Source organism: Aptenodytes forsteri, unplaced genomic scaffold (genome assembly GCF_000699145.1).
Source record: "Aptenodytes forsteri isolate BGI_AS27 unplaced genomic scaffold, ASM69914v1 Scaffold255, whole genome shotgun sequence".
NCBI lineage: Eukaryota > Metazoa > Chordata > Aves > Sphenisciformes > Spheniscidae > Aptenodytes > Aptenodytes forsteri.
Genome location: NW_008794888.1, coordinates 1,556,950 through 1,583,280, shown reverse-complemented (window position 1 = coordinate 1,583,280; position 26,331 = coordinate 1,556,950). Strand labels below are relative to the sequence as shown.

At 38.5% G+C, this 26,331-nt stretch overlaps 1 protein-coding gene across 1 annotated transcript in view; it reads right to left on the bottom strand.

Moving 5' to 3' along the window:
• Positions 1 to 13,580: 13,580 nt before the first annotated feature.
• Positions 13,581 to 26,331, bottom strand: part of COBLL1 (cordon-bleu WH2 repeat protein like 1) — a 54,380-nt gene continuing 41,629 nt past the window's right edge. Inside the window, exons 15-19 of the mRNA XM_019470901.1 lie at positions 25,471 to 25,729; positions 22,854 to 22,939; positions 19,894 to 21,521; positions 19,078 to 19,260; positions 13,581 to 15,868 (exon numbers count right to left, since the gene is read on the bottom strand). Of these exons, the coding sequence (XP_019326446.1) occupies positions 15,782 to 15,868; positions 19,078 to 19,260; positions 19,894 to 21,521; positions 22,854 to 22,939; positions 25,471 to 25,729 (2,243 nt within the window). The 3' untranslated portion in view covers positions 13,581 to 15,781. The remainder of the gene's footprint in view (positions 15,869 to 19,077; positions 19,261 to 19,893; positions 21,522 to 22,853; positions 22,940 to 25,470; positions 25,730 to 26,331) is intronic.

Sequence of the window (26,331 nt, the reverse complement as noted above, 5' to 3'; positions counted from 1 at the left end):
ATGAATTATATCACTCAAACCACAACACCAGTCAAGGAAATCTGATTTGCCATGAAGTCTGTTTGTACAGTCATTGTGTAGCTCAAGGCATACATTCGATTATTTTCTTGTACTGTTTCTTATATTGGTGTTATTCCAAAGGCTATAGTGGTATTACAACCTCATTACATCTAATTTTAAAAAATATTCTTGCACAGCAGGCTCTAAAAATATATAGCTACATAACAAATTAGAAATAATTACATCACTAAAATCTATTAGGCATACATTGAAGAGAAGCATCACTAAAATCTATTAAGCATACATTGAAGAAAAATGTATTTCAGATTATTTTATATATTTCAAACACTTTCTGTTTAAGCAGTACATGCATTTTATCATCATAGCCAGCAAGCTAGCCAGTATTTTATTAATTTCAAATTAAAGCTGAATTAAATTAACACAGCATAGAGTTCCTGAATCATGAGAACATAATCATTAGAATGATCAACATAAACCAAAAAAGGACTTTTTAAAGCAAAATGAAAAGGTTCTCCATAAGTATCTTTTCTCTCTTAGACTTAGTTTATTAAATTCTTCTAACAAGAATGAAGTGAATTATAATTAAAAAAAAAGAAGCTTCTAGCCTCTTTTACAGCTTTTTAGGATGGAAAGATTTTTTTTCTCTCTCACTTTGCTGTCAGAAATGAAAGCCTGAGCTGCAATTATTAAAGGTCTGAATTTGCATTTTTCAGCAATCCAGAGAAATGAGAGCAACTATTGTTATGATCATTATCATTATAAAGTTCTTTGTCTCTAGATCTTCTAACAAAGTTGTTGGTCAGCTGTTTGTTAGATGCTTTGCCAGTTATTAGATAATCTCATAGTAGATCAAAAAGAACAGCAAATTAAAATGATAGCTGTGTATATTCACAAATGGTAAATCCTCTATAAACTAAAGCAACTGGATGTAGTGCCTAGTGCTAGAAGCTAACGCAGGAAATTTGCAGCAGCTAAAAATATATTGATGGATTTGTTTGTAAATAGCTGATAGGATTTTGTCTCCAAACCTGGTTCTCTTTCCCCCAGTCCTTCTTGTTGAGACAGCTGGACTAACCAACCTCTCAGAACTAAAAACTCCCCTAAGCCAAGACCTCTCAAGCTTACTGTATTTTGAACAGCTATTTGAGGAAGAATGTTAAAGACAAAAAGACTCTTGATAAGACCTTGCTGGCCTGAACTACCAGGGAGAAGGACCAACTTGAGAGAACAGAGTGCAAGATCCCTTCTGGAGTAGTGGAAGAGGGTATCTTCTCTGCCAAAAGTCAGACAAGTTCAGATGGCTCTTCAGGTAACTGAGCTGACTGAGTAAAATAGGCAACCCCAGTCTTATTCTAGGAATGAATCTTTACAGACCTGCCTTAGAACATCTCCAAAACCAGCTCAGGCAGACACCCAGAGAACTGGTGTGTTAGGAGCTTATCTGCTAGAAGTACCTGACAGGAAAAAGTGAAAGCTAAGCAGAAGTTTACTGTTCCTAGGGAGGTTTGAAGTATGCATATTTTATTTCCAGTTTTCCCTTACAAAATATATTTACTTGTATTATTTTTCACTGTGATCAGATATGTGCATATCCCTAGTCTTCATGTGAAGCCAGTCTGGAAAGATGGAGTCTCACATAGCATCCTCTGATAAGTCTCTGCCTTGTTTCACTCCAAATTCTGTTGCTGTAGCAGTTACTGTGGAAGACTTCAGTGGAGGGATACAGCTACAGGCAGTCCTCTTGCCACTGGCAGCCTTTTACAGAGCCTTCACCCCAGGGCCTATGCAACGAACTGTCCACGTTCAGTGTGTTACAAGGTAGAACCGGAGAGATGAAGTGAGGTGGTGGGTCCTCACACTTTTGCTTTGGAAGTGAGGCAAGATTATGTTCCTCTGCACAGACTGTTAGGTAATCAACACCATGGGCATAAGTGCTTGCTTCCTTGTCCTGCATGGGATGGGAGAACAGCTGAAAGACAGTATCTGCATTTGGTACAGGTTCCCTCACCACTGCTTTGGCTACCTCTGGCAGACTGGTGGCATGGTCACTCTTCAAAAGCTTTTGGTCCACCTTGCTGTGCTATGTATGCACTGCAAGTGAGTCATGGATGTGCTAGAAGGGCCTCCCAAGTACATGAGAGGTGGTGTGGCACCATGGTGAGGCAAGCATTGTGGAGAACTCTTCAGAGTCTGCTGCATAGATGTGGACAAGGTACTCTGACCTGAAAAGGTCTTCTGAACTGCTTGGCAGCAGTCACATAGAACAGTTAAGGTATTGCCATTGTTTCCACAGTTAAGGGAATTAATGCATTTCCAGTGCCCGGCTGCTGCATAACTAAGGGAACGGAAATAATTTAACAGGTACCACAAATTGTTTTCATACTAGGATTCCATTTTTCAGAGAGTAATAGAATATATCAAATTGTTGACCCTTTGCAAGCAGGCTTCAACATAAATTAATTGTTGTGTAAAAAACTGAATTTAATGTTTACAGTGCAATTTGTCACCGAAATGGAGGCTCAATTAGAGTCTTAGTGATTTACTAAAGGCATTTTAAACATAATGTCCAAACAATGCTACATAAATTAAACATGATGTAATTGAGTGTAACACTAAGTGGCTCATCACTGTTGATTCATGTGGAAATCACAGAAATTTTACTGATCATTATGCATTCATTCAGTATTAATGTAGATACCATATGTGCTTCCATAGGGATTCTACTGTTACTCAGCATTCATTAAGTTTTAATGTACCATTAAAAAGGCATCAAAAGACCCATCTAAAAATACTGCTACAAAGGTAGTTCATTTAAAGAGAGTTAAAGAAACATGTTTCACTTTAACATTACAATACAAAGTAAGTTAATAATGAATCAGCAGAAATAGTTCAGGAGAAAACACCGTTTGATTGCAAGCCAGACTAGAAAGAATAGTTGAACTAAAGGCAATACATTCTCCCTGTTCTAGATTTCTGGACAGCTATCTGTAGGCAAAAGTGCTCATCATGCAAGTACATGGTCTTCATTCAACTGATGCTTCACAGTAACCTTCAGCATAGCGATTGACTATGGTGAAAATATGATTTTAAAAAAGGGGAGAAGGAGTACAAATTATGGCCATATTGCCTACTGAATTCAGTTTGGTGGATGGGGATTGAAGGGGGATGAGAAAACGACAGCAGCGTTAGTAACTTGCCCACAGCTCCCTGCTAGGCCTGGTGTGCATCCGCTAGCAAAATGTTTTTCCAGGAGTGAACTCTAGGACGTCTCAAGTATTACATTACTCTAACCCCTTCCACTCAGGGGCATACTTTCCATCAGAGCCAGGTATTGAGGCCCTAAGCACATCCTCCCTTGTCTTTTGGGTTTGGCTTCCGGAGCTAAAGGCCAGGCCATTGCGGCTGGTGACCTTGGGAAGAGCTCTTCAGACAGCTCAGTGGGGAGGCTGTATTCAGGGCTGTCCCCTTCCTGGGGAGCTGCTCTTGATCTGAGGCTCCAGTGCTTTGTCCCCACTTGAGTACAGTTCCTGCTGCATCCATGCCTGTGTCTGGCCATGGACCTGCTGGACTGCACCCAGAGCCACAGACTTTTCCTCCTCACTATGGACTTGTCTGGTAATCTGGACTCTTGGCTGACCCTGGCTGCTGTGTCCAGGGCCTGCCCTGCTCCCTCACTCAGGGATGGTGGGATGGGGCCCTGCCCAGCAGGGTCCCTGTGTTACCACGCTGGGTTATGACTTGCCATCCCTTTGGAAGCAACAGCTCTTGGTGCTCAGCTGGGAGGTAGCATGTATGTTTGCTTGGCAAAGGGTTTTTTTGTTGTTCTTAAGCTTATTCATTTCGCATCTCACTGTTGGAAATCTTATATATTTATGCCTTGATAACTTTCTGGGAAAATTGCTAATGGATGAGTTAGCAAGATTAGATGAGCTATTCTAATGAAACATAGTATGTTGCTAGTGGATTTCGATAGAAATTCCTATCAGAAAAATGGATTGAAATTTCACATGTAAAGGTGGCACATTTTAGCTGCCAAAGCAATCTCATTATTTTAAGTTGAAACTAATGAACAACTATCACAGTAAACTGAGCAACGTATGTATCATACTGTCCTGGTTTCAGCAGAGATAGAGTTAATTTCCTTCCTAGTAGCTGGTACAGGGCTGTGTTTTGGATTTAGCATGAGAACAATGTTGATAACACACTGATGTTTTAGCTGTTGCTACGTAGTGCTTACACTAGTCAAGGACTTTTCAGCTTCCCGTGCTCTACCGACTGAGAAGGCTGGAGGTGCACAAGAAGCTGGGAGGGGGCACAGCCAGGACAGCTGACCCAAACTGGCCAAAGGGACATTCCATACCATGTGACATCATGCTCAGTATATAAACTGGGGGAAAGCTGGCCAGGGGGGCCGCTGCTCGGGGACTGGCTGGGCATCAGTCAGCGGGTGGTGAGCAATAGCAGTGTGCATCACTTGCTTTGTATATTATTATTATTATTATTATTTCAATTATTAAACTGTTTTTATCTCAACCCACGAGTTTTCTCACTTCTACTCTTCCGAATTCTCTCCCCCATCCCATGGGGGCAGGGGGAGTGAGCAAGCGGCTGCGTGGTGCTCAGTTACTGACTGAAGTTAAACCACAACACATATCCTCAAGTTTTTAAACTCTTTTGTTCACTGGCCAGAGAACTGAAAAGATCACCTGTGAATCAGATGATCACATCTGTGAATACATAGGACTTAGCAAGGTTCTATTCAGCTGGATATTTAGTACTTTAGATATCCTGCAGGTGACTCATTATGGCAAGTAGCTGCAAAAGGAGACAGATTTGAAAAGTAAATGTGGCCAAGAGAAAATATCCTCTTCCCAAGATATTGAGAGAAGTGAATCATAAGGCATGCTCAGACCTACATCTTTGTTTTGACAAACGTCGATGACATCTAACAGATATAATGGCAAAAGTGTACAAGTCTCAAATGCCTGTGGTACAACCCCTTACGTTATGTAAAGACATGAGTGGCATAGAGAACATGAATGGGGATTGATGAGTTAATGTCTCTTTCAGAAGAAGAGTAGGGGAGGATAAAATTAAGCTAGCGAGTGGAAGTTCACAACAAACAAGAAAAGATGGTTTTTCAGATAGTGTGTCATTAAGTCAAGGAACTCCTTGTCACACAGTACCGTCACTGCTCAAAGTTTACAGAAGTTGAAAGAATGAGTAGCCGACTTCTTGAACAAGACGACTAAGACTATTAAATACATAGAAATCATCTTCACTTAGGCATTCTCAGAGCTAAAAATTGTTGAAGGTTGAGCGTACCTGGTGTAAGTATTACTTTGTGTGTTTTATAATTTTACGTTTTTCTTTAGGCATGAATTTTTGATCATTGTCAAAAGCCAGGTAACAGGCTAAATGAACCTTCAGTTTGACCCAATACAGCCATTCTTCCATTATGCGCCGAAGGTGGAACAGACTATTGCTTGAAGATACAATGATTAATCACTTGCCATGGTGTAGCAACTTTTTTGTGTTGAAACACGGTTATGTCATCCTAATCAGTCTTCCTTTTTTTTTTTTTTTAACACTAAACCAACCTCATTCCTTTAATCTTTCTTGACATGTTTTCTAAAGGTCTTATAACTCGTTTTATTCTCTCTCTCGCCCAAATTGCCTTCCACCTTTAGATTATCAATCTAAAGAGTCAGAATTCAATCTAAAATATCTGCTGTTTTTAACTGGTTGGTTTTTTTTTCACTTTCTGAGACAAAATCATTCCTACTGGGTTGCAGCTTGATTTCTGCTATATCGTTTTCTCCACCGATGCTCAGGCAACTTACATTTCACATCACCACCAAATTATATTTTTTAATTAATGTAGTAGTTACACAAGAAAAGACTCACCTACTCCCTTTTCCTGACACTATGATCTAGCAGACCCTTCCTTACCTCTCTTTTCAGCCTTTTATCTTTAGTGGGCACCAAAGAATATCTTTTACATCTACTGAACTTCCAAACACACTTGACAGCCTAGATTTTTTTTTTTCATTTTGAAAATTCTCATTTTTAAAAAAGCATTAATAGCAGACACAGGTTGAATTAAAAAAAAAAAATCAAACCCACCATTTCCAGGTAGAGCCCTGAAGCCCACTTCCTCCAAACCTCCCTCTCTCAGGGTCCCTTGTCCTGATGGACCAGCCCCAGGTGAACTCCGTGCGTACAGCTCATGCCTGTGTCTCATGATAGCTTCTGGTAGAGCTCTCTTACACAGCTCACAGTAGAGCTCTGGTAGAGCTCTCTTACACAGCTATGTGTAAGAGAGTTACCATACAGCTACCAGCAGCTACACAAACTGTTATGCTCTCCTCTTCCAACCCCTGTTGTCTTGGTAAAGGGAGACTCAGGTAAACAGTGTCTCTATCAGAGAGCTTTCTGTTCTCAGCACTCTGGAGATGGTTAAAACATGCCAGCTCTGCCTATTGGCTGTCTCCCAACAGACCTTCTGACCATTCAAGAATTAACCCTAGCGGTACTGCAGCTTTTAATAAAGGTTAACAGTGTGCTAATCCTTGAAAGTGAGGCACCTAACTGTGCAGCTGCCTGGGTGCCCATCTTTCTCTCAGTCCTCTACAATTTAAAAAGGAAGTCATCTGCAATCCACTTCTTCAGCCTTTGCTTCACCTTCTGTATCACTTAGGTGCTGAAGTTCAGAATTGCAGCAGCTTGGCATACGTACCATAGGGACTTACTTGCTTGGTACACGCACTTTGTAGCTGCAGGCGTCCCCCGATGTGATCCACGTTTGTGTGGCCAAATGCACTTCAGTTTGCAGAACGCAAGTGTTTAATTAGCTACTAGCATTTGAAGAAATGGAATAGCGTCTGCCGATGGGATCAATCATGCTGTTTAGCCAAGGTGACCAATTGCAGCTCTCTTCACATTCCTTCCCCTGTCTCCCTGTTTAGTTCAAGTGTTTCATTTAGAAAACTGCAATCTGCTTAACTATTTTAAAGATGATTTTCATTGTATTTTTGACAAGTCAGAGCTATATAAAGCCTTAAGCAACTGTGAAATAAATTCATTTGTCCTTGCTTTACTGCTTCAGATTAATTGTGACTGTAGCCATGATGTCTTAGTTCTCGTTCAGGATCACATGGGGGTGGGGGGGGTGGGGTGTGTAAACAAACAGGCAGACACACATATAGCTGGGGTGAAACTATGAAATTCTGAGTCCAAGTCCAGTTTATTATTTTTTCAACTAGAAATATATTAACCATTAGTAAGTACACTAGTGGTTAATGTACGCCAGCACTAGTACACTGAGTATGCTAGTACTTGCAAATAGCCACTGTTAGCCAGATTTATTCTTTAACAGATGTTGCACCTGCAAGTTCTGTGGACTTAATTCTCCCCCTGCCCTGAGCTGATCCTATGCTTCAACTCCTTTACTTCTCTGGATGCTCGCTATCACATATGCAAGCCCATTCTTTAACATTCCCATTCTTTTAACTACTCTGTCACTTGTGAAAATTTCCTTGTATGTACTGTACTTCAGCGTGTTCTTGTTGCTCTGGCTATGATGATATCAAATATCACGGGCTAAGCAAGGTCAGCCCTGCTTAGTACTCAGAGGGAAGACTTTAAACAAGTGACATTACCCTCTGTGTGGTACAGGAGAGGGTGCTACATTATTTGTAGCTGGTATTTTGCTTTTTGCCTTACTGTGTTACAGATTGGTAAACAGTACTAGAAAACCCTGCTGCATTAAAATTTGCTTATTTATAAAAAAACAGGACACAAAAGGAAGACTAAGAGCCCTGTTCAGTCACTAGACATGACAAAGTCAGTTCTGTAATGGTGGAAACATCAGCCCTCCAGCCATACTGTATTCTAAGTAACTACATTCTCCGTACCCAACTTTCCTTTGACACTTGCAAAAGACTGTTCTACAACAGTTTAATGCTACAGTCTACACCTAACTGATAATTACAAAACAATTACCCACAAACTACAGTTTCAGTATTTCAAATCATTCCAATCCTTCTTTGAACAAAAAACTGTCAGCTGGTAGACTTCTTTAAAGTACTCACATAACCTGATGTTTCGTCTTTTTAGTTAAACCTCACTATTTCTAATATATTACTAAGTTCTATGTTTTCCCCTCCCTGCTTCTGTATCAGCTTACTTCAAAATTAACAAAATTTTCTGATATGTATATTGATGGAGTACACTCTTTTTTTCCATTATTACCTGTAGGAATTCAGGTATCTGATACCCAGGTATCAGATGAAAATAAGGTACCACTGTGACCGTCTAACCCTATGTAGTGGTAATACTATATAACCTCATGCAGTAATCTCTGCATCAAGCCTATAATTTGTGATCAAGTTAAATCTCAGTTCACATACAGAATGTAAATACTGACTAAACCTAAGTTTCTGTGGGAAGTTGCTATAATGGTGTGCTGCTTTTGGCTGGGGTAGAGTTAATTTTCTTCACAGAAGCTAGTATGGGGCTATGTAGTGCTGACACAGAGTCAAGGCCTTTTCTGCCTCTCACACCACCCCACCAGCGAGTAGGCTGGGGGTGCCCCAGAAGTTGGGAGGGGACACAGCTGGGACAGCTGACCCCAACTGACCACAGGGATATTCCACACCATGTGACATCATGCTCAGCATATAAAGCTGGGGGAAGAAGAAGGAAGGGGGGGACGTTTGGAGTGATGGCGTTTGTCTTCCCAAGTAACCGTTACACGTGATGGAGCCCTGCTTTCCTGGAGATGGCTGAACACCTGCCTGCCGATGGGAAGGAGTGAATGAATTCCTTGTTTTGCCTTGCTTGCGTGCACGGCTTTTGCTTTCCCTATTAAATTGTCCTTATTTCAACCCACGAGTTCTCACTTTTACTCTTCTGATTCTCTCCCCCATCCCACCGTGGGGAGAGTAAGCGAGCAGCTGTGTGGTGCTTAGTTGCTGTCTGGGGTTAAACATGGTTTAACAACAAATGGTTAATTAATTTCTTTCATATTAGTAATGTTGACTTCCTTATGCAAGTTACAGAGCAGCACTTAATCTCGCATTAGTGTCAGCAGCACACAATGTTCTCATTCGTAAATCAGAGCAGGCCTGAATTTACATCTTAAAAATGACCAAAGACAGTTGTAAAGGAGCCATGACTACTAAAACAGGAACAGCTTAATATTTCAAGAATCACTGACATGGTATAGACATCCTCAGGTGCTGTTCTAGTCCATTTAATAAGGGAATGCCTCTAATCAAAGCCACTGTATGCCTTAAGTGACAGTATTTCATTAATGAATAAAGTGATTAGGTCCACCTAATTATATACTGTTAAACATCTGGGGATCCTTCACACTTAAAGATGTTAAAACATTTTAACAATTGCACATTTGTTCAACATTTAAGTTTAATATGAAATTCAGATTAAAAAATCCACATAGAGACTTAAAACTATAAAAAGGTGATGCCCCATTGCTTTGACATTCTCTGAGCACAGCAACAGCAGAAGCAGAACCCCCTATACTGACAACTGCTCTATTTTTAAAGTTTAACTTGAAACTTTGAAGACTGATGGAATATTTAATGAGCGTTTCTTGGCACACTGCAAATTCTTATCTTTACAGTAAACTGAGATATAGGAGACGTTTACAGATTTACAGTTCACATAACCTCATGCAGCTAGATGCCACAGCTGCACAAAAATGCGGATAAATCATAAGATTAAATCTGTGTTTGATAGCTATGTAAATGCTTTTGAATATGCCACTTGGTGATCTATCTTCATTTTTTGCCATTAAATAACTAAGGGAATGTGATACTTAATTCATATGTGGCACATAGTTAGGTATACTATGAAGAATCATGCCAATCTAATGAAATCTATGATTAAGGCTTTGAATTTTAGGTATTTCAGTTTATTCTCCCAATGGAAGGAACAAGGGAATGGTCCATCAGCAAGTTGTGGGTTTTTTCTGGAGGAGTTCAACTACATTGATCTCCAAGCTTCCCCTCCCTCACCCCAACGTCCCCCACCTCTTGATGCCTGCTTTTTACTGAGAGAGAGTTCGGCCACTATTAATACGAATAACAAAACAATGCTGCCTTACATTTCATATAAGACAAGACTAGAGTGTATTCTTCAGTCCTCCACTCCGATTGAGTAAGTTTTCTTCAGCCTCTTCATCTATTCTACCAGTTACTCTGAGGAGTATTCAAATGACTAAGGAGGAACCTAAGAATTAGCTTCCCACCCTACCCCTAAACTCCTGTTTTGAGCATTGTTTGGGAATGCCCATGCACTCATGGTAACTAATGCTTTAGAAATCACCAAGCAGATCATCTGTTGAAACAGAAGACAGTTGTTCTTCACATGCAGCAGCTGATATCAAGAAAACAGCTACTAAAAATATACTCATTATACAATCACAAACTGGTAACTAGTAAATGTCACTGGCATTTGTGTATAATCACAATGGCTGTAGGCTGTAGTATGTTATCGGCACTAGACTGTTGTCAAAGTTTGAGAAGTTCACAGAGGAATTAGCAACTTACATCGAAATCCAACTCTTTTGGATTCTTTTTGGCACTGGAGTTGTATCTATTTCTGTTGGAGATGACACAGCCCTTGTTATTTCCAGGCCCTGAGTTATACGTGCACAGTCAGTCTGAAATAACGATTACCAATAGATGTAGTTAAAATTTCCTAATAGTTTTAGTGTCCTTTTCAGATACAGTTGTTTCTCCCTTTCCCAATGCTAAGAAATTTTCTTTCATTGCTATATTAGCAAATGCGGAACAATGCCTGTCCTGCACAGGATTGCATTTTCATCATTGTACTGATTACATGAACGTGGATCACAAGTTACCAGGCTTTCTAAAAGTTATTAAGCTTTTAGTTTCTGGCTCGCACCCACATGTTCCAAAATGGTACAATATTTGTAGAATCCTGAAGCCAAACCAGAAAACAAAATATGAAAAGTAGGGGGAGAAGCAGCACTTCCTATTGTAAGACACTGATGAAGAATACCAAATTCATTCAACATCTTCCACTGGGAAGCAAGTGAAGTCATTCCTCAACTGATAATTTGCCTGTAGAAGGTTACTCCTTCGTGCATTAAACAGGGGAGGAGCAGAAATATCCTTCTGTCTGTCCTCACAGAAGTGGTGATTCTCCAGACCAGGAAAAGCAGAACTCTTTTTTTCTCTCTCTCTACCTCATGCCCTCTCCTTCCCCCTCACATTAATTTTGTTCTCCTAAGTATCTTGAATAATTTAGGAATAACTAAGTCCATTAACAGTTTTAGTGGTCTTTCCAGGGTGATGGAGGGAGAGGGGAAGGAAGTGTTCATCTACTCCTCTTTCACTTAAACACTAGCTGTTGTACTGTTATATGAATGTGAGGTTTAATACAGCTAAAAAGAGAAAACTATACGTCTCTTCCAAATCTGCTCCTTGAAGACATATACACACCAAAAATGTTAAGGTGTTAAGTGCTTGTGTTAACGAGCAGGAACAGCTGACAAAAAATAATGCAACTTTATGTACAATACATTGCAATAGATTCTTGACACACGGTTTCTGTGTTAGTTACCATATCACATAGTTCTTGCAAGGAAGACAAAACAAAATGAAGTATTTTTTAAAAGTGTAGTATCCCATTACTTGCAAATTTTGTGTCATTTTAACAAGGACACCTTCCCTCTCACAAAGCTACCTAATCAGAAATTTTAAAGGGAAAAAAAAAATCCACCTTACCTGTGATTTTCAATCGGATTGTATAAAATAATCCACATAGAAAGCATCCTTTTCAATTAAAAGCTGTGAAGCATTTCCATTGATATTGCTACAGCTTTGCTTAATCATTGAAATAGGCTTCACTTGTTATAGATGGATTTCTTGTGATGTTTCAGATCAGGTATCCGGTCAGCAGCCAAGCTGAACAGAACATTGCAGCTTCAGAACCTCAGACCATTCACTGCACCCAGAAACAATTGTCGTGCCTGTGAAGATGGCAGCTCCGGTCCAAACACACTATTTTGACTTTAGCCTCACATTCTATTAACACGGACATAGACAATTAAATTAAGACACATTTTCCTTTCTGCAAAGAGCTCGATTTGCTTGGCTACCAACCCATCAACTTAGTCATTTACAGTTAGTCTTCAATCTAGTTGTAGTTGTCCAACGCCTGATAGATGCACTCTGGCCAAGCATTACATTCAAGGATGTACACCCTACTGCTCAACAGCATCTTTTCTTTGTTTCTGTTTAACAGAATTCTTTCAACCTTCTCTACAACTGCGTATTAAAATAGGATTCTAAGCAGCTCCAACTGAAAATGTTTGCTTTGGTTGGTAACAGGTGCCTGTACAAACTTCAAATTAAAAGCATTAGCTGCTCTCATGTTCTATTCTCATCCTTTAGCTGGTGTGTGTGATCCCATGCCTCTTGGTCCACATCCATGTCATTTTAATGTCTTCCTTGCTCTTAGAGATCTTCATGTTGTATGCCACAATATGCTAGGGCACAAATCACAAGTAGCTGGGAAAAACTAGGGCACTGATTACTAAATATACTTCCCAAAAATGGAGACATCCAGTGGTTTAACATCTTTCAGCTGCAAGTATGAGAACTCTTGCCTTGGCCTTAAAACCTGTAGGCACAACAATATTTCCAAATACTATCTGGTGATGCTTTCCCAGCAAAACTGCTCCCTTCTCCAGGTACATCTGTAGTCTTAATTTTATTCTTCTATGGAATAAATAAAAATTATATAATCTATAATAACTAACGAGATCATTTTTACTCTCTCTCTTCTTTTTTCTAGCCCTCCTTTACTTATGAAGACCTGGAGTCTGAAGTAGACCAAAAATCCCACTGTACTACATGGATATCTGCTGCTTCTTCGAAGAACTCATGACAGTAAGTCATAGCGCACCTTTATTGGGGTCTGCTATTTTGTCTGCACAATTACACTGACATTCATTTACTGCAATATCCTGACTTTCCTTCCCTAAACATTTTGACTGCCATTCAAAAAGCAGCAAGGGGATTGTAAGTGGTGTGGCATAACTAGTTGCCTTCTGTTGGAAGACATCTGTAGTACAGGTAGCCGAAACTGTAAGTATTCTTGGGCCAAAAAAAAAGTCTGTTTTCCCTGATGTAAGGCATCCATAACAAAAATTTACTGTTGTCTAACTTGGGCTTGCAGTTGCTAGAAACACTTACTCGTTACTTGAGCAGAAATGTTTTCTTGTTTGAACAATGAATACACAGGTCAAGTTCATCAACAAGAGTTTTTCTGGTAGAATTTAATACGAGAGTATAAGAAAAAATGAGTCTCTAGATATACAATAGCAAGATTTAAAAATGTCTTACATATATATGTCAGAAGAAGGGGGAAAGAGAATGTTTTTCTAAACAATATTGCCAGCTAGTAACAGAAAATCTCATTGAAGAGTTTCACAGTACTATTGTGTGTAGACATGTCAGTTAATTATCAAGCAAGTTCAGTTACAAAGACAAGAAACCCTAAAATTCAAGCAAGGTGTTTTTAGTTTTAATCTCTGTTACTTAAGATGATATTTGCCCTCTGGAGTTCACATAAAAGGGCAATGTACTTTTAACATACGGGACTAAGGAACATACAGTAGTATAGTTCTGTAGTCAAAACCAAACAAAACAAAGCAAGCTTATTTGATCTTTCCCCCAAATCAGAATAATTAGACTCCACCGATTTGTTTGAAATAGTGAAATGTCATGTAGACTTGTATTACCACAGATGGAGATTAAATTAGTCCTATGAAATAATTTTAGTCACCTTGGCAGAGAATACAAAGGTTTGAGAAAAAACATGTGACCCCCTCCCACCCAAAGTACAAACAAGGAGATTCCTTTCACAGGGCAGCCTCTCTGTGGCAGTTACAGATCAGCATGTTGTATAGGAATGCTTAAAACATGGACTCAAATATCACAATGAACACAGACACTAGAATCTTGGGAGAGTTACAATTTTCAAGTCTGTCCCTCAAGACATGGTGAAATCTAGAACGTAAGCCCCAGTCAGAAACTAGGAAAAAACCCATTACCTCTTCATTCTCACCATTTTCAAGTGAAGGATGAAGCGTTCTTTTGTAATTAGACCCTGAAACAGATCTTTGAACTACCATGTGGGTCTCCCCACCCTTGGAATTGGCCCTTGATTGGAGGCAAGAACAAGGTGGAGAAGGAAGTGGTAATACACACTGACAGGGGACTAAGATATATGAGAGAACAGCAGTGAACAAATGTTCATCAGCTCTCTTTATGAATTTTTATTTACTAAAACGTTCCTTGAAGGGTTTCAGCATTAAGTTAACACTGTTATTTGTAATCAATAATTGACTCTCTGCTAGAAAAGTAATGAGACCTCTTTGAGATTATTGCACAAAAACCTGGCAGCAAACCATTAATAACCCTTTGAAATGCACATATAGATCAGCTTCTGAAACTGACTTAAAGAATGTCTCTAAAGTACAAAATAAATACGTTGTTAAAGAATAGAAATACAATTACTTTTATTTAAATCAAGTCCAGCAAGAAAATATTTTAATATGGCAAATACCCGAGCACTTGCTGCATGCATCCATAACCTAGCTATTTCATCATGAATGTGATCATATTTCCACCCCCTCCCCAAAATGTATAACCTTGACAAGAAATGGAAAATAGATAAAATATAACATGAAGCATTCTCTTTTAATATTATTCCCATTTTGGTATTTAATGCTTAATCTATAAATAGACGCTCTCAGACACAAGAATGCTTTAGAAGTGTGTTATTGTGCTGTTTTAAGATTAAAATATTTTACATGAATAAGTCCCAAGCAGTTCATTCTTTAATCATACTTCCAGTGAAAAAAAGTTTCTTCTATTTCATTAAGTATCAAAACTGGAATTTGCATTTTATCAGTAAAGTGACTATATGCTGATGACTACTTTAAAATATATCTTGTTCAAAAAAAGTATTGCTTATCTGAGTGCTAGGTAAATACTATATACAGGTAGTCAAAGAGTAGATGAGAAACGTCATGTAGTGCTACTGTTAAGAAAAGTTTTTAAGTAGTACAAAAATTTCCAATAATTTAGGTCCTGTGGTTTTTTTTTGTGTGCGCTACCAGGAGATAATTAAAGATTAAAAAGAAATCAAAATACATATCCCAACTACTCTCAGCTGAAGGAACAAAACCATCCATTTTTTAAAGAGAAACAAACTATTGCATGTAATTGAGATTTTCTATTAATTACAAATTTAATTTAACAAAGTAATATGGAGGCAGCATGTGGTAAATTTAAATTCGTACAATCTGTTAAAGTAATACACAATTGAAAATTAATGATCTGAAATTCTTAGAATGCTTTAAATCTGATTTCAGCATAGTGCTGAAATATTGTTCAGTCTTGAAGGCTAAAATCCAGAATTTTTGCATCTTTTTCTAACATAAGCAAAGCTCATCTGCACCTTCTCTTAAACCTTTTTAGCAGCATAGTCAGCTTTATAAAGAGAAAAAGGCAAAATATTACCATATTTTACATATTCTAATAATCTTTCCAAGGCATCAAAGGACCCAGTTGAAATTCCTATAACAATTGACAAAAATATATTAACATATACTTGCATTTACACTTTCAAAAATTTGTAGTTAGTATTAAGTTGGCCTATGAAGCAGTAGTAAAGTGCAAAATATTTGGTATAATATCTAGTGATTAGCTTTTGCTTCTGTGGAATACAAATGAGTAAGCCTGGCTCTTCCATTGACAGATATGGTGTTTGATGGAGGACCAACCTGGAGGTGGGGGCGGGGGGAAGAGAAAAAAAAAGAAAAAAAATTAACCTAATTTTTCAGATTCTTCTCTGTAGTATGTTACACAGTATTATTTCAAGGAAACAGAAATACTGCTAACTTCAGTTAGCATTTTTCTCATCGCAGTGAAAGACCTCCTATATGATTTCTGAACAAAAGCACATATGCTACAGAAGTAGAAATATAAGAAATTACTTAAAAACATATTTTATCCTATCTAAAAATTCCGTGTATAACTATTCAAAACACACATCATTTTTAGTCCTTCTCCAGACCCGGTTGCAAAGAAATACTTGAAAAAAACATCACTAAACCAAACACTTCTGATTAAATATTGAATAGAGCTGATTTCTAACAAAAATCTGCTAACACTCCTTTATACCATGGTAATGTTTCTTTTATCAGGAGCAAACTATAACTTCTAGGATAGATAGCAAAGACCTGATTTTCAGGGGAGCTGCATAAACCAACAACTCCGACTGGAGTTAATGGGAGCTGTGGATGCTCCACAGCCATGCGAACCACATACCACAGCGCACAGTTTACTAAACACAATGAAAACATTCTGAAGAGAAAAATGGTTAAAAAGAAACCTCACTTGACCCATTTTAGGTTAGTAATTACTGAGGGCCCTATTGAACAGAAAAGACCAGCATCACAAAAGGCCACGTATCTCGGCATTGCATACTCACAAAATAAAGTAAAACAGCGGGAAAAAATGAAGAATTTGGCTAGTGGTGCCAGCATTTTATTTTTTTAACGATTCTCTCACAGAGCTGAAAGAAGGGAGAGTACAGTAAGATGTAAAAAGAGAAGCAAGCACCTGACAGACCTCTTTCACAATTCAAATGGATCAGGTTATTACTCCTTTTACTGAGTGCAGCCCGATAGTGGAAGCTATGAGGTGAATGCATTTAAAAAGTCCTTTCAATGCTGGAAATCACTTTTGGGTGCTAGTAAGTTATCGATACAAAATGCTTCATTTCTCTGTTTGTCCTACTAGTGCCAGTTCTCCATGTTAAACATGAAATGAGACCATCTTTTTATTAAATTTGCCATAGACCAAAAAACCTCTCTTTCTGCTGTCAGACATACCTGTACCACAGCACATGTGCTCTGGGTAAGAGTGAAAAGAACAGCATGTACAATTTTATGTTTGGCAAAATTTCAGTGGGTTCTTCATTGCATTTTTGTGCGTGTGTTTCAGGTTTTCTTTGAAGCCTGTTTCAGGTTTCTGTGTTGCAGAATGCTTTTCTTTATGTTTACAGCATCTTCATTATTATAATTTTTCCTTAAAAAGTATAGCCCTTTCCTCACCCCCAGCCTCAACAGATACTATACTGAGAAAGAACATCTCCCGCCCACAGAAGAGAACGGGAGGGGAAAAAGGACTTCAAGCGTCATCTCTCTCTTCTTCCCCATGCCATTCTTGTACCTAGACCGATAAAGACTATGTGGGTCAAATCTACCCTAAGAACATTTCTATTAGAAAAGAATGAAGAACCACATAATGAAGTTTTCCTTTGTTTTCTTTCTAGTAGAAATAGACTTCTTGAATTTTGAAAAGCACATTATGAACTTTATTTTTTAAAAGTTATAAGCTACTGTGCCAACAGCCATGCCTATGCATATATCCCCATAGAATCATAAAACAAAGTTCACACACTATGCAAAATAAATAAAGTTCAGTATTACTCAGAATGTAATTATGCGTTGGAGGAAAAAAAAAACCTTAATAAAAATATATGCAAACAAAAACCAAACAGTATTTCTGGTAGAACAGATAGATTTGACCTCTAAGCGACTCTGAACAATACAGCATTTGCTTACTCTTACCCTGTTTTTAAAGTGGCTGTGCTTAGTGACATGTAGTTAGAAGTAATACTACGGTGTACTATGTACCACTTTTACCGACTAGAGGCCAAAACCAACTTGAGCATGCTTGTAACCTTTCTGGGAAACTGAATCTTCCTATTCAGTGTAGAAATGATGGGAGGTCTACAAGTGTCAGAGAGGCTGTTGCAGTGCTACACTGAAACAGAACCTCACGTGTGAATGGATTGTTCTACTATCTGACCATCCACTGAGAGATTTTGACCCTAGGGAATCAAAGACTTCCATAAAACCAAAAAAACCCCTCACATCCACCCACCACACATAATTCGTTTCTTTCAAGTGGGACAGGAAAGAGAAACAAAAACTACTGAATTTCTTTAACCTTCTGCAATGAGAAATTATTGCTCTATACAGAACGCAAAATACTAATGCTGGGTCAGGAAAGCTTTGTGTGAGACTATCATTAAACTATCTGGTTACAAATTTAAAACAATACAGATTTTTAAAGTGTGCAATGTTTTACCCAATGAGAGAAGTATAGGCAAATTTTAGGAGAGAGAAAAGAAAAATTAAGCCACAGTTTTAACCTGAGGGGGTAGGGGAAGATGGTCCTACCAGGACTGTTGACAAAACACTGAGAAATATCTTGCTAACGATACCAAACAGCAGCAGGAGGCTTGAAGTACACTTAAGAAGAATTAAGGACCTGGTAGAGTCTAATAAATAGAAAAATACAATCTTCAGAACTTCTGTGCGTTACCTGCCTGCAAAAGATTGCAGCTACTTCAGGTGTAGGGTGAAGCTGCTTAGCATGCGTCTAAAACCATACCAGTTCAAACCATATAAACATAAATAATTGAGTATGTTCCTGATTTTATTAAAGAGATACTTAATTGATAGCTTAGAGATTTCTAATTCATTTCGGGAAGGTTTCCGACTGGATTTGTACTGTTTGAAAATACGGACATATGAAGCTTTGCGTGCGCATTCACCAGTTTAGTCTGCAAAACTGAACACTCTTCCCTACCACCCTTCCCATTGTTAAGAGACCTCCTGGTAGCACTTTGTGCCAAAGCTAACTGCTTTTAGTGTCAGGCATTAACATAGTAATTTTGAAGGAAGTACCATGAGTTCATTGTTCTGGATGCAATGATGAAAACTCACCCTTTTCAATTTGGCAGCAGCTTCTCCCGAGCGGATTGCAGCCAGCAAGCTCTGGTGGATCTGTTCTGGGTCAGAGCGCTGAACGTCATCTTTGTGCCAAAGCTAACTGCTTTTAGTGTCAGGCATTAACATAGTAATTTTGAAGGAAGTACCATGAGTTCATTGTTCTGGATGCAATGATGAAAACTCACCCTTTTCAATTTGGCAGCAGCTTCTCCCGAGCGGATTGCAGCCAGCAAGCTCTGGTGGATCTGTTCTGGGTCAGAGCGCTGGAACGTCATCGTGGTTTGTCTCTTAGTGACAGGGGGTGGGTGGTCAGTGGAAGCACCTGACTGCGCCTGACTCTTCTGCTCACTATTCACATTGCTGCCTTTCTATAAAGGGAGGAAGTGGGAGGAAAACCAAAACAAAGCCTTTTAATCTGAATTAGTCATAAATGGAAAACTAAGTCAACATGGCACAAAGTTGCATATCAAACTGCCGCTGTTCTAGTGTTTGCTTCATTCAAGATTTCAGAGATCAGCCACATTTCCAGTATAGCACATAGTTTCTCCCTCAGATAATTATGCCAGCAAAATTTTATACCCCTGTTCAAGTGTGTTTGTGCCATCATCACTTGAAGCCAAACTGATCACACTACTCAGAATTAAATTTAAGAAATCAACACAGAGAACCATAGAGAACAAATCATAAGCACTCCCAACATAAAAATAGGTATACACAGTATAAGTGATTCTATTTAATTTACTGTTCTTCGAAGTAGGGTTTGCTAGTTATGGCAAGAAATAATTATTTCCAATAATCTGAATGAGGTAGTTTTCACTTTAACATTCCCTGTTTTCCTGTATTTCATTATGACGCTGTGCTACTGCTAGACACCACAAGGTGTTTACACCATATGAATACAGCGCTTTCTGATCAGGGAGCAGTTCAGAGACTAGCCTCTAGACAAGCCACACTAGATGACAGTGGATCAACAGTCAACCAATATCAGAAATAAAGTTTACCTTATCCATTAGACTATTTGGTGACCCCCCTGTTATAGTCTGTAAGGAAGGGTTTTTCACTTGAGGCACGGAGGTAGCTGAGGAGAATTCAGCTGCCGAAGCAGCAGAGGAGAGTTCAACAGGAAATTCCTCTCTCGGTGCCTGGCTAGTGATTGTATGTGTCTTATTGAACGACTGTGACCTTTTCACTGCGGATGAGACGGCAAGAGCAAAAGGGGATGGTCTCGAACTGGAATACGGCTTTGGAACTGCAAAAGTTCTTAGAGTTCTTAGGTTCAATGGTGCTGGTGGACAGGAGGGAAAACTTGAAGGTTTATTGCTTTTAACAGGAGAAGTGGAGGATTCAATTTTTTTTCCATCATCAACCTTTTCTTCATCTGCTGGAGGAGAGGAAGTACTTGTTTTAGGTAAAGACCAAGAAGTGGGATCAGGTGACGAGATTTTTTTTTCCATCTCTGTATTTTTAGCTTCATTTTGAATAGAATTAGGAGCACAAACTGTACTTCTGGCAATTGCAGATGTCACATAATGACCTGAAGCTCTTCGTTGCATCTGCAGAAAAAAAGAACTAGGCTTTGTTGTAGGACTTAATGCATTTGACTTGTCCTGAGTCTCAGAAGCATTTGTATTATCCAAGCTTAGCATCAGTGGGACACGCTGTTTGGAAGACACTGTTTCTGTCCGATTGCTGTCAGTAGTAATCTCAGCTCCAGACATCACAACATGTTCAGAAATGCTGTTCACTCTGTGCAGTAGATCGTTTGCTGCTGCAGGTTCATTCTGTGAACCAACCTGTAAATGACCCACACTTTTTGGAAGATGAGGAATTTCAGCTTGCACTATGAATTCTTTGGGGTCTTCGTGCTTCAGAGAGTTTTCCAAAGTAGATACCTCTTGATCCTTATAATCTGATAGCATTTCTGATTCCCAGCTCTTCATTATTTCTAAGGATTTTGGAGGCACTATTTTATAAGTAGTCATTCCGATTTTTGGTATGTAATCTCTTGTAATTTCGTTAGCGGGCTTGGGTTTAGGTTTGGTGTCCTGTCTATAAAGAGGGTAACCTTTTACAGGAGAGCCATCTGGAGTTTTTGCAGTTATTTCTGGTGAAGCAAAATTACTGCCATTTATACAAACATGACTCTGATCTTTTATGGGAATTACTTTTTCATGGGTAACTTCTTGTCTCTCAAGATTTTGTTCTGTTGAAGTATCTTCATCCCCTTGTATTCCATGCATCACCTGAAGAAGGGGGTTGTTTGTATCTGTATTGCGTTGAGGGACCAGTCCTCTGAATGTGGATGATTCACAACCCTGAGGCATAATAATTTCTTTCGGTGTAGTCCTTCCCAAATTGGTATCCGATGGACCTGTCTGGATTGCAACATCCTGAGTTTTTACTGTGTCCAAGCTGGTTTGATTTGTTTTCTGATCTTGTTTTTCTACAATCAGTTGAGGATAATTCCTGTGACTTACAGAGATGTCATTTTTACATGCCTGGCAGTTTGATAGTCTGTCAACTTCAAGCTTGTTATTTTCTCTAAAATCTACTGTTCTAATTTCAGCTGTCTGAAGTTCTTTCCCTTCTTCTGTTTTTGGAAGGAGTTTTGTATCGCTGTGATCTTTAACTTAAAGAGAGATTCCAAAATTAATACAAATGCCAAAAAGATTCAACCTTCCCCCTTGCATCACGAAGCCCTGCATCCAACGTATTTAACTACAACGACTGGCTCCTCACCGATATTAAAATTTTCCTTAAGTCTTACTTTTAAAAGCTAAAGATATACTTATCTTTGACTAATATTGCCAAATAATAGTATTCTAACTCAGGTATTCTTCCTTAATTAACAGGCTACTGGTGCCATGCATCAACTTAATAGAAAAATCTATTCTAGAATAATTTAAAAAGTGCTAAAGAATTTCAGTTCATTATATAGGCATCAGTGACTCAAGAGCTCAAGGACTATTCAATATTAAGTTATATGCAATTTTTATTTAGTTCCACACCTTTGTGGCTTCTCTTCTTTAGTTTTAACATTACAAGTGTTATTTGTCAACTACACCTTATGTATTTGTACAAGGGAACAATTGGAAAACATATGGACAAAAGCAATTTTCCAACTCTGTTTTTCCAACTGTTTAGCAGGGCTGATAATTCAATTTTCTACCCCCGGACTAAACACATGTAGTCCTCTCCAAAACACAGGAATGTTTGGGTCAAATTGTTTTAAATACAATATTGGGAAAAATTTAAAAAAAAAGAAGTCTCATTTCAAGTATGTTATAAAATGGCAGTTAAAACTTATGTCACATATAAACAGGACTCGTGCAGTATGTTGTTATGATTTATAAACAGAGGTGCACTGAATATAAAAGACTATGGAAGGCCTGATATATAAATCTGAAAATCAGTGTCACAAAAGAGCAAAATAAATCAGTCAGGTCACTAAATCCATGGAAAAATTTATGATCCATTAGATACACAGGATGTCGTCATTTCTTTTCAAATCAGCTTGTTACTTTGTTCTATTTGTATTTAAAAATATTTGCATTTTCATGCAGAAAACTCATGCTAATTTCGTAAGCAAAGAACAACAAATGGCCTCTCCTTCCCCAGTGCAGTGCCCATGTCACACCACGTGGCAGGATAACCTCTGCGTCGAGCCTTCCCCCTCCTCAGCACTGCTCCACCCATACTGCCCTACAACAGCACGATGCAGCTTTGACTACAGCTACAAGAAGTAATAAAAAAATATTAAAAATAAAAACCCAAAAAAGCAAAACTGCAGTCAATTCTTGTCACCCCATCTCAAAAAGGATACAGCACAGCTAGAGAAAGTACAAAGAAAATCTGATGATAGCAATTCAAGAGTTGACTGTATTGTCATTTTTTTCAAAGGAATCGAAAAGTTCTCTTCAACCTTGTTTTGAAGTATTAAAAATGAGTGGGAACTACTCACCATCGTTTTTATTTTGATCCAAAACTCTAAGCTTCCTGTCTTTTTCAAATGCAGCTTGCTCACTGCTTATCTTAGTCTGTAGTCCTCTGCAAAGCACAACAGTACATTAAATATGCTGGTATCATTCATTTCAGTAAACACAAGAAACGATGCAAGAGAACTGGCAATATTCTCCAAACACAGATGGACAAAATAGAATCACTCTGCCAAACATTGGAGTACTCAACAGAATAGATTCTTTTACTTTTTTTTAAAACAAGAGGAAATGCTGCTATGATATTTTACCAAAATGACATGCAGCTTCACTCTCTTCTGTGTAAGCAGATGATCAGTTTTCCTTTCCCTTCTCCCCCTCCTTTTGTTTACTCGTGCAGTTTGAACAAGCCCCTTTCCAGTAACAACTTAGTTTCAGCGAAGCCATAACAGTGATGGTTTATCATTCATATAACAGTGTTCTTCGTGTGAAGTGTTCCGATACCCCCAATATTTAAAACGTGTCCTTGATTTTGTCCCCAACACTATATACAGGAAGCTGCATGAGACGCTGACTGCATATGAACATATGAACCGTGCAGTACAGACTTTTCAAAATAGTAATGACAAATGTTCTGTCCCTTTCAAGAAATACCTTGAGAACAACAAAGAAACATGCATCAGACATGTTACTTGCATACTAAACATTTTGCAAATGCATACAATTTCTGTCCTCAGATCATGGGGGAAAAGAGAACTGCACAAATGCTGAATAAACCCCTCATCTTTTTTGGGGGAAATACTAAGTCCTTGGGTTAAAAAGGTAAATGAAAAAGGCAAAAATGCTTACAATTTCTCTTTAAAAAAATTATTAGAACTTCAAACTTACATCTCTCTTTAAGATACTTTTCTTTTCTGTAGTTACAAATACTGGCATTATAAGGATTCCAATTCATTTGCCACATCAAATGTATTAGTTGTCAGGAACCAGTGCCTTGAGCTGAAAGATCTGCTTTGAATCATTTGAAATGATAAATTCCTCAATAACCATCCATCCTTATGTTGCTTGTACAGTCCAAAATATACTGTCAGTGTCCAATAAACCACTAAACAGGAGCATACGCTCTCAAAATTATTGTTGGAAGAAAGTTAAAGCTCAGTCCTGCACTCCGAACTCTTGCTTATCTCCATTCCCTTGAACACAGCTGAGGGACTGAACTACAAGTATTCACAACAGGCTGAACTGTTTAACAACAAACTCCAAAAGCCACAGAACACCACAAAGTATCATTAGAGAAATCAGTGGTTTTGACTGGAATATTACACATATCCCTAGTTTGATTAAAAAGCACTTCTTCAAAGTAACTAGATCTTATATAAAAGACCTGAATTATCAAAAGGTTTCCAGAAATACAATGTCAGAGAAACCGTAGTCCTCATTCTGGAATGCCTGTGACATTTCAGGAAAGAAAGGATTGCCAAACTCTGAAGTTAAGGCGTAGTGCATGCTAGATGATACTCACCAGGATTATAGGCCATGAAAGGCTATTACAAGTTAGTGGGGGGAAAAAGAAACATCCCCTGGACAACTGGGCAAACTGGCCCAAAAACACAGGTCTGATAATTTGCAAGTTCAAGACAACTTAAAAATAACATTTGGTTGATCCTCCTCCTCGTAGATCCCCATAGAGCAGACACAATATTTGACAGGACAGAGCACCAAAGATTTTTGCAAAGCCCCATTTGGCCTTGGACCGACAAAAAAGACCCTTGAAATAAAAGTCAAAGCTCTCCATACTACCTTGAAAGTTCTTGGCTACTAGAGCATTCACACATTTTGGCTTCAGTACAATAATTGAAATAGTTCTTTCAATTTAAATTGGGAACAGTAGCCAGTTTAGTTGCCCCAGGGAACAGAGAAATAGTGAATTACATTAACACAATGGGACTTCTCTAGACAATCAACATTTATTTCAAGCAGGCACTAACTCATGTTGGAAACCTGCTGAGTCAGGTGGTTTAACAAACATGCTGAAGGGCAGCATCACCAGAAGGGAAAAAGAGCGGTTAAGGAAACTAATGTGTTTATTCTTTAAAAAGGCAGAATTAACTTGTTTTCCTGAGAGCAGACGGGTCGAGACAGGTCAAGACAACATGGCTTATATGGGTAACATAAGGAAAAGACAAAGGAAAAATTAAAAGCAAAACAAATATGCAAGCAATGGATAACTGTGCCCAGAAGAACAGAAATGGCCGATCTACCTGTTTTTTCCCAACTGTAAGAATGAATTTGTAAATTCTCATTTAACTAATCAATCCAAATTTTTTCGCAGCATGCTGCTCTAGTAAATATGCTGGGTATTTTAGAGCCAGGCTCAGCTTTTCTGGGGTCTGACCGTTCAAGTAGTAAGGAAAGGGAGGCTTAAACAGAATAGCCTGCAGAACACTTCTTTGTCATTTTTGTTGAAAAGCTTCATGAATTACTGTGCACAGAAGAGTGCTACAGTGAAAGCTAAGCATATTAAGCTCATTCCTCTCTCACAATTCTCTATTCTGTGCTCCACAATGAAACAGCACTCTACATTTTATTTGCCTCCCCCATTCCCTCCCCAATGCTCCTTTCTTTGTCACAAAACGTACTTACTTGCCATCTGTGCTCATATTTTCTTGTTTTTCTTCCTTGAAGCTTTGTGAGTTGTCTACAGAAACACTGCCAGGAGCTGGAGCTGATGAAGCAGGATCATTTTTTTCAGTTTCCAGTGGTACCTCAGCAGAGCTGAAGGCTGCAGTAATCTCTCCTATCCCGAGAGAGGTATTTGTACTTTCACTGTCCTCTCTCTGTTGCACACTCATCTCTTCCTTTTCATCAATTTCCTCCAGGTTGTATTCTGAGCTCCTTACACCTACACTCACAGAAAGAAAGAAGGAAAAAAAAAAACACCCCACCAAAAAAGAAACCCGAAACAACCCACAACTCTCAATGCAGGGTGTAGATACAAAGGGACTAGGGAAGTCAGCATAAGTAGTTTGAAGAAGGAAAACTGAGACTTCTCTTCATAATTCAGGTCAAAAAAAAAAAAAGACAACTCATTCAGAGTTTTAACTTCACAGTATTTTCTGGTTCTTTCCAATTCTGTCTTTTTACACGTGAGAATATGCTCATCGCCATGCTACTGTCCATCTGTTTCTGCATCTGTAACTACTGTATAACATTTTCCTTGTTTATCCCAAGTACTGGATTAGGATAGATCAAAATGTATTTAACAATATCATAATCCCAAATTTCATGGAGGTAGACAGTTTATTTTACCCAGATTTCTTAATACGTCTATTAACTCTCCAATGAGGTGAGAATATGCTCATCGCCATGCTACTGTCCATCTGTTTCTGCATCTGTAACTACTGTATAACATTTTCCTTGTTTATCCCAAGTACTGGATTAGGATAGATCAAAATGTATTTAACAATATCATAATCCCAAATTTCATGGAGGTAGACAGTTTAT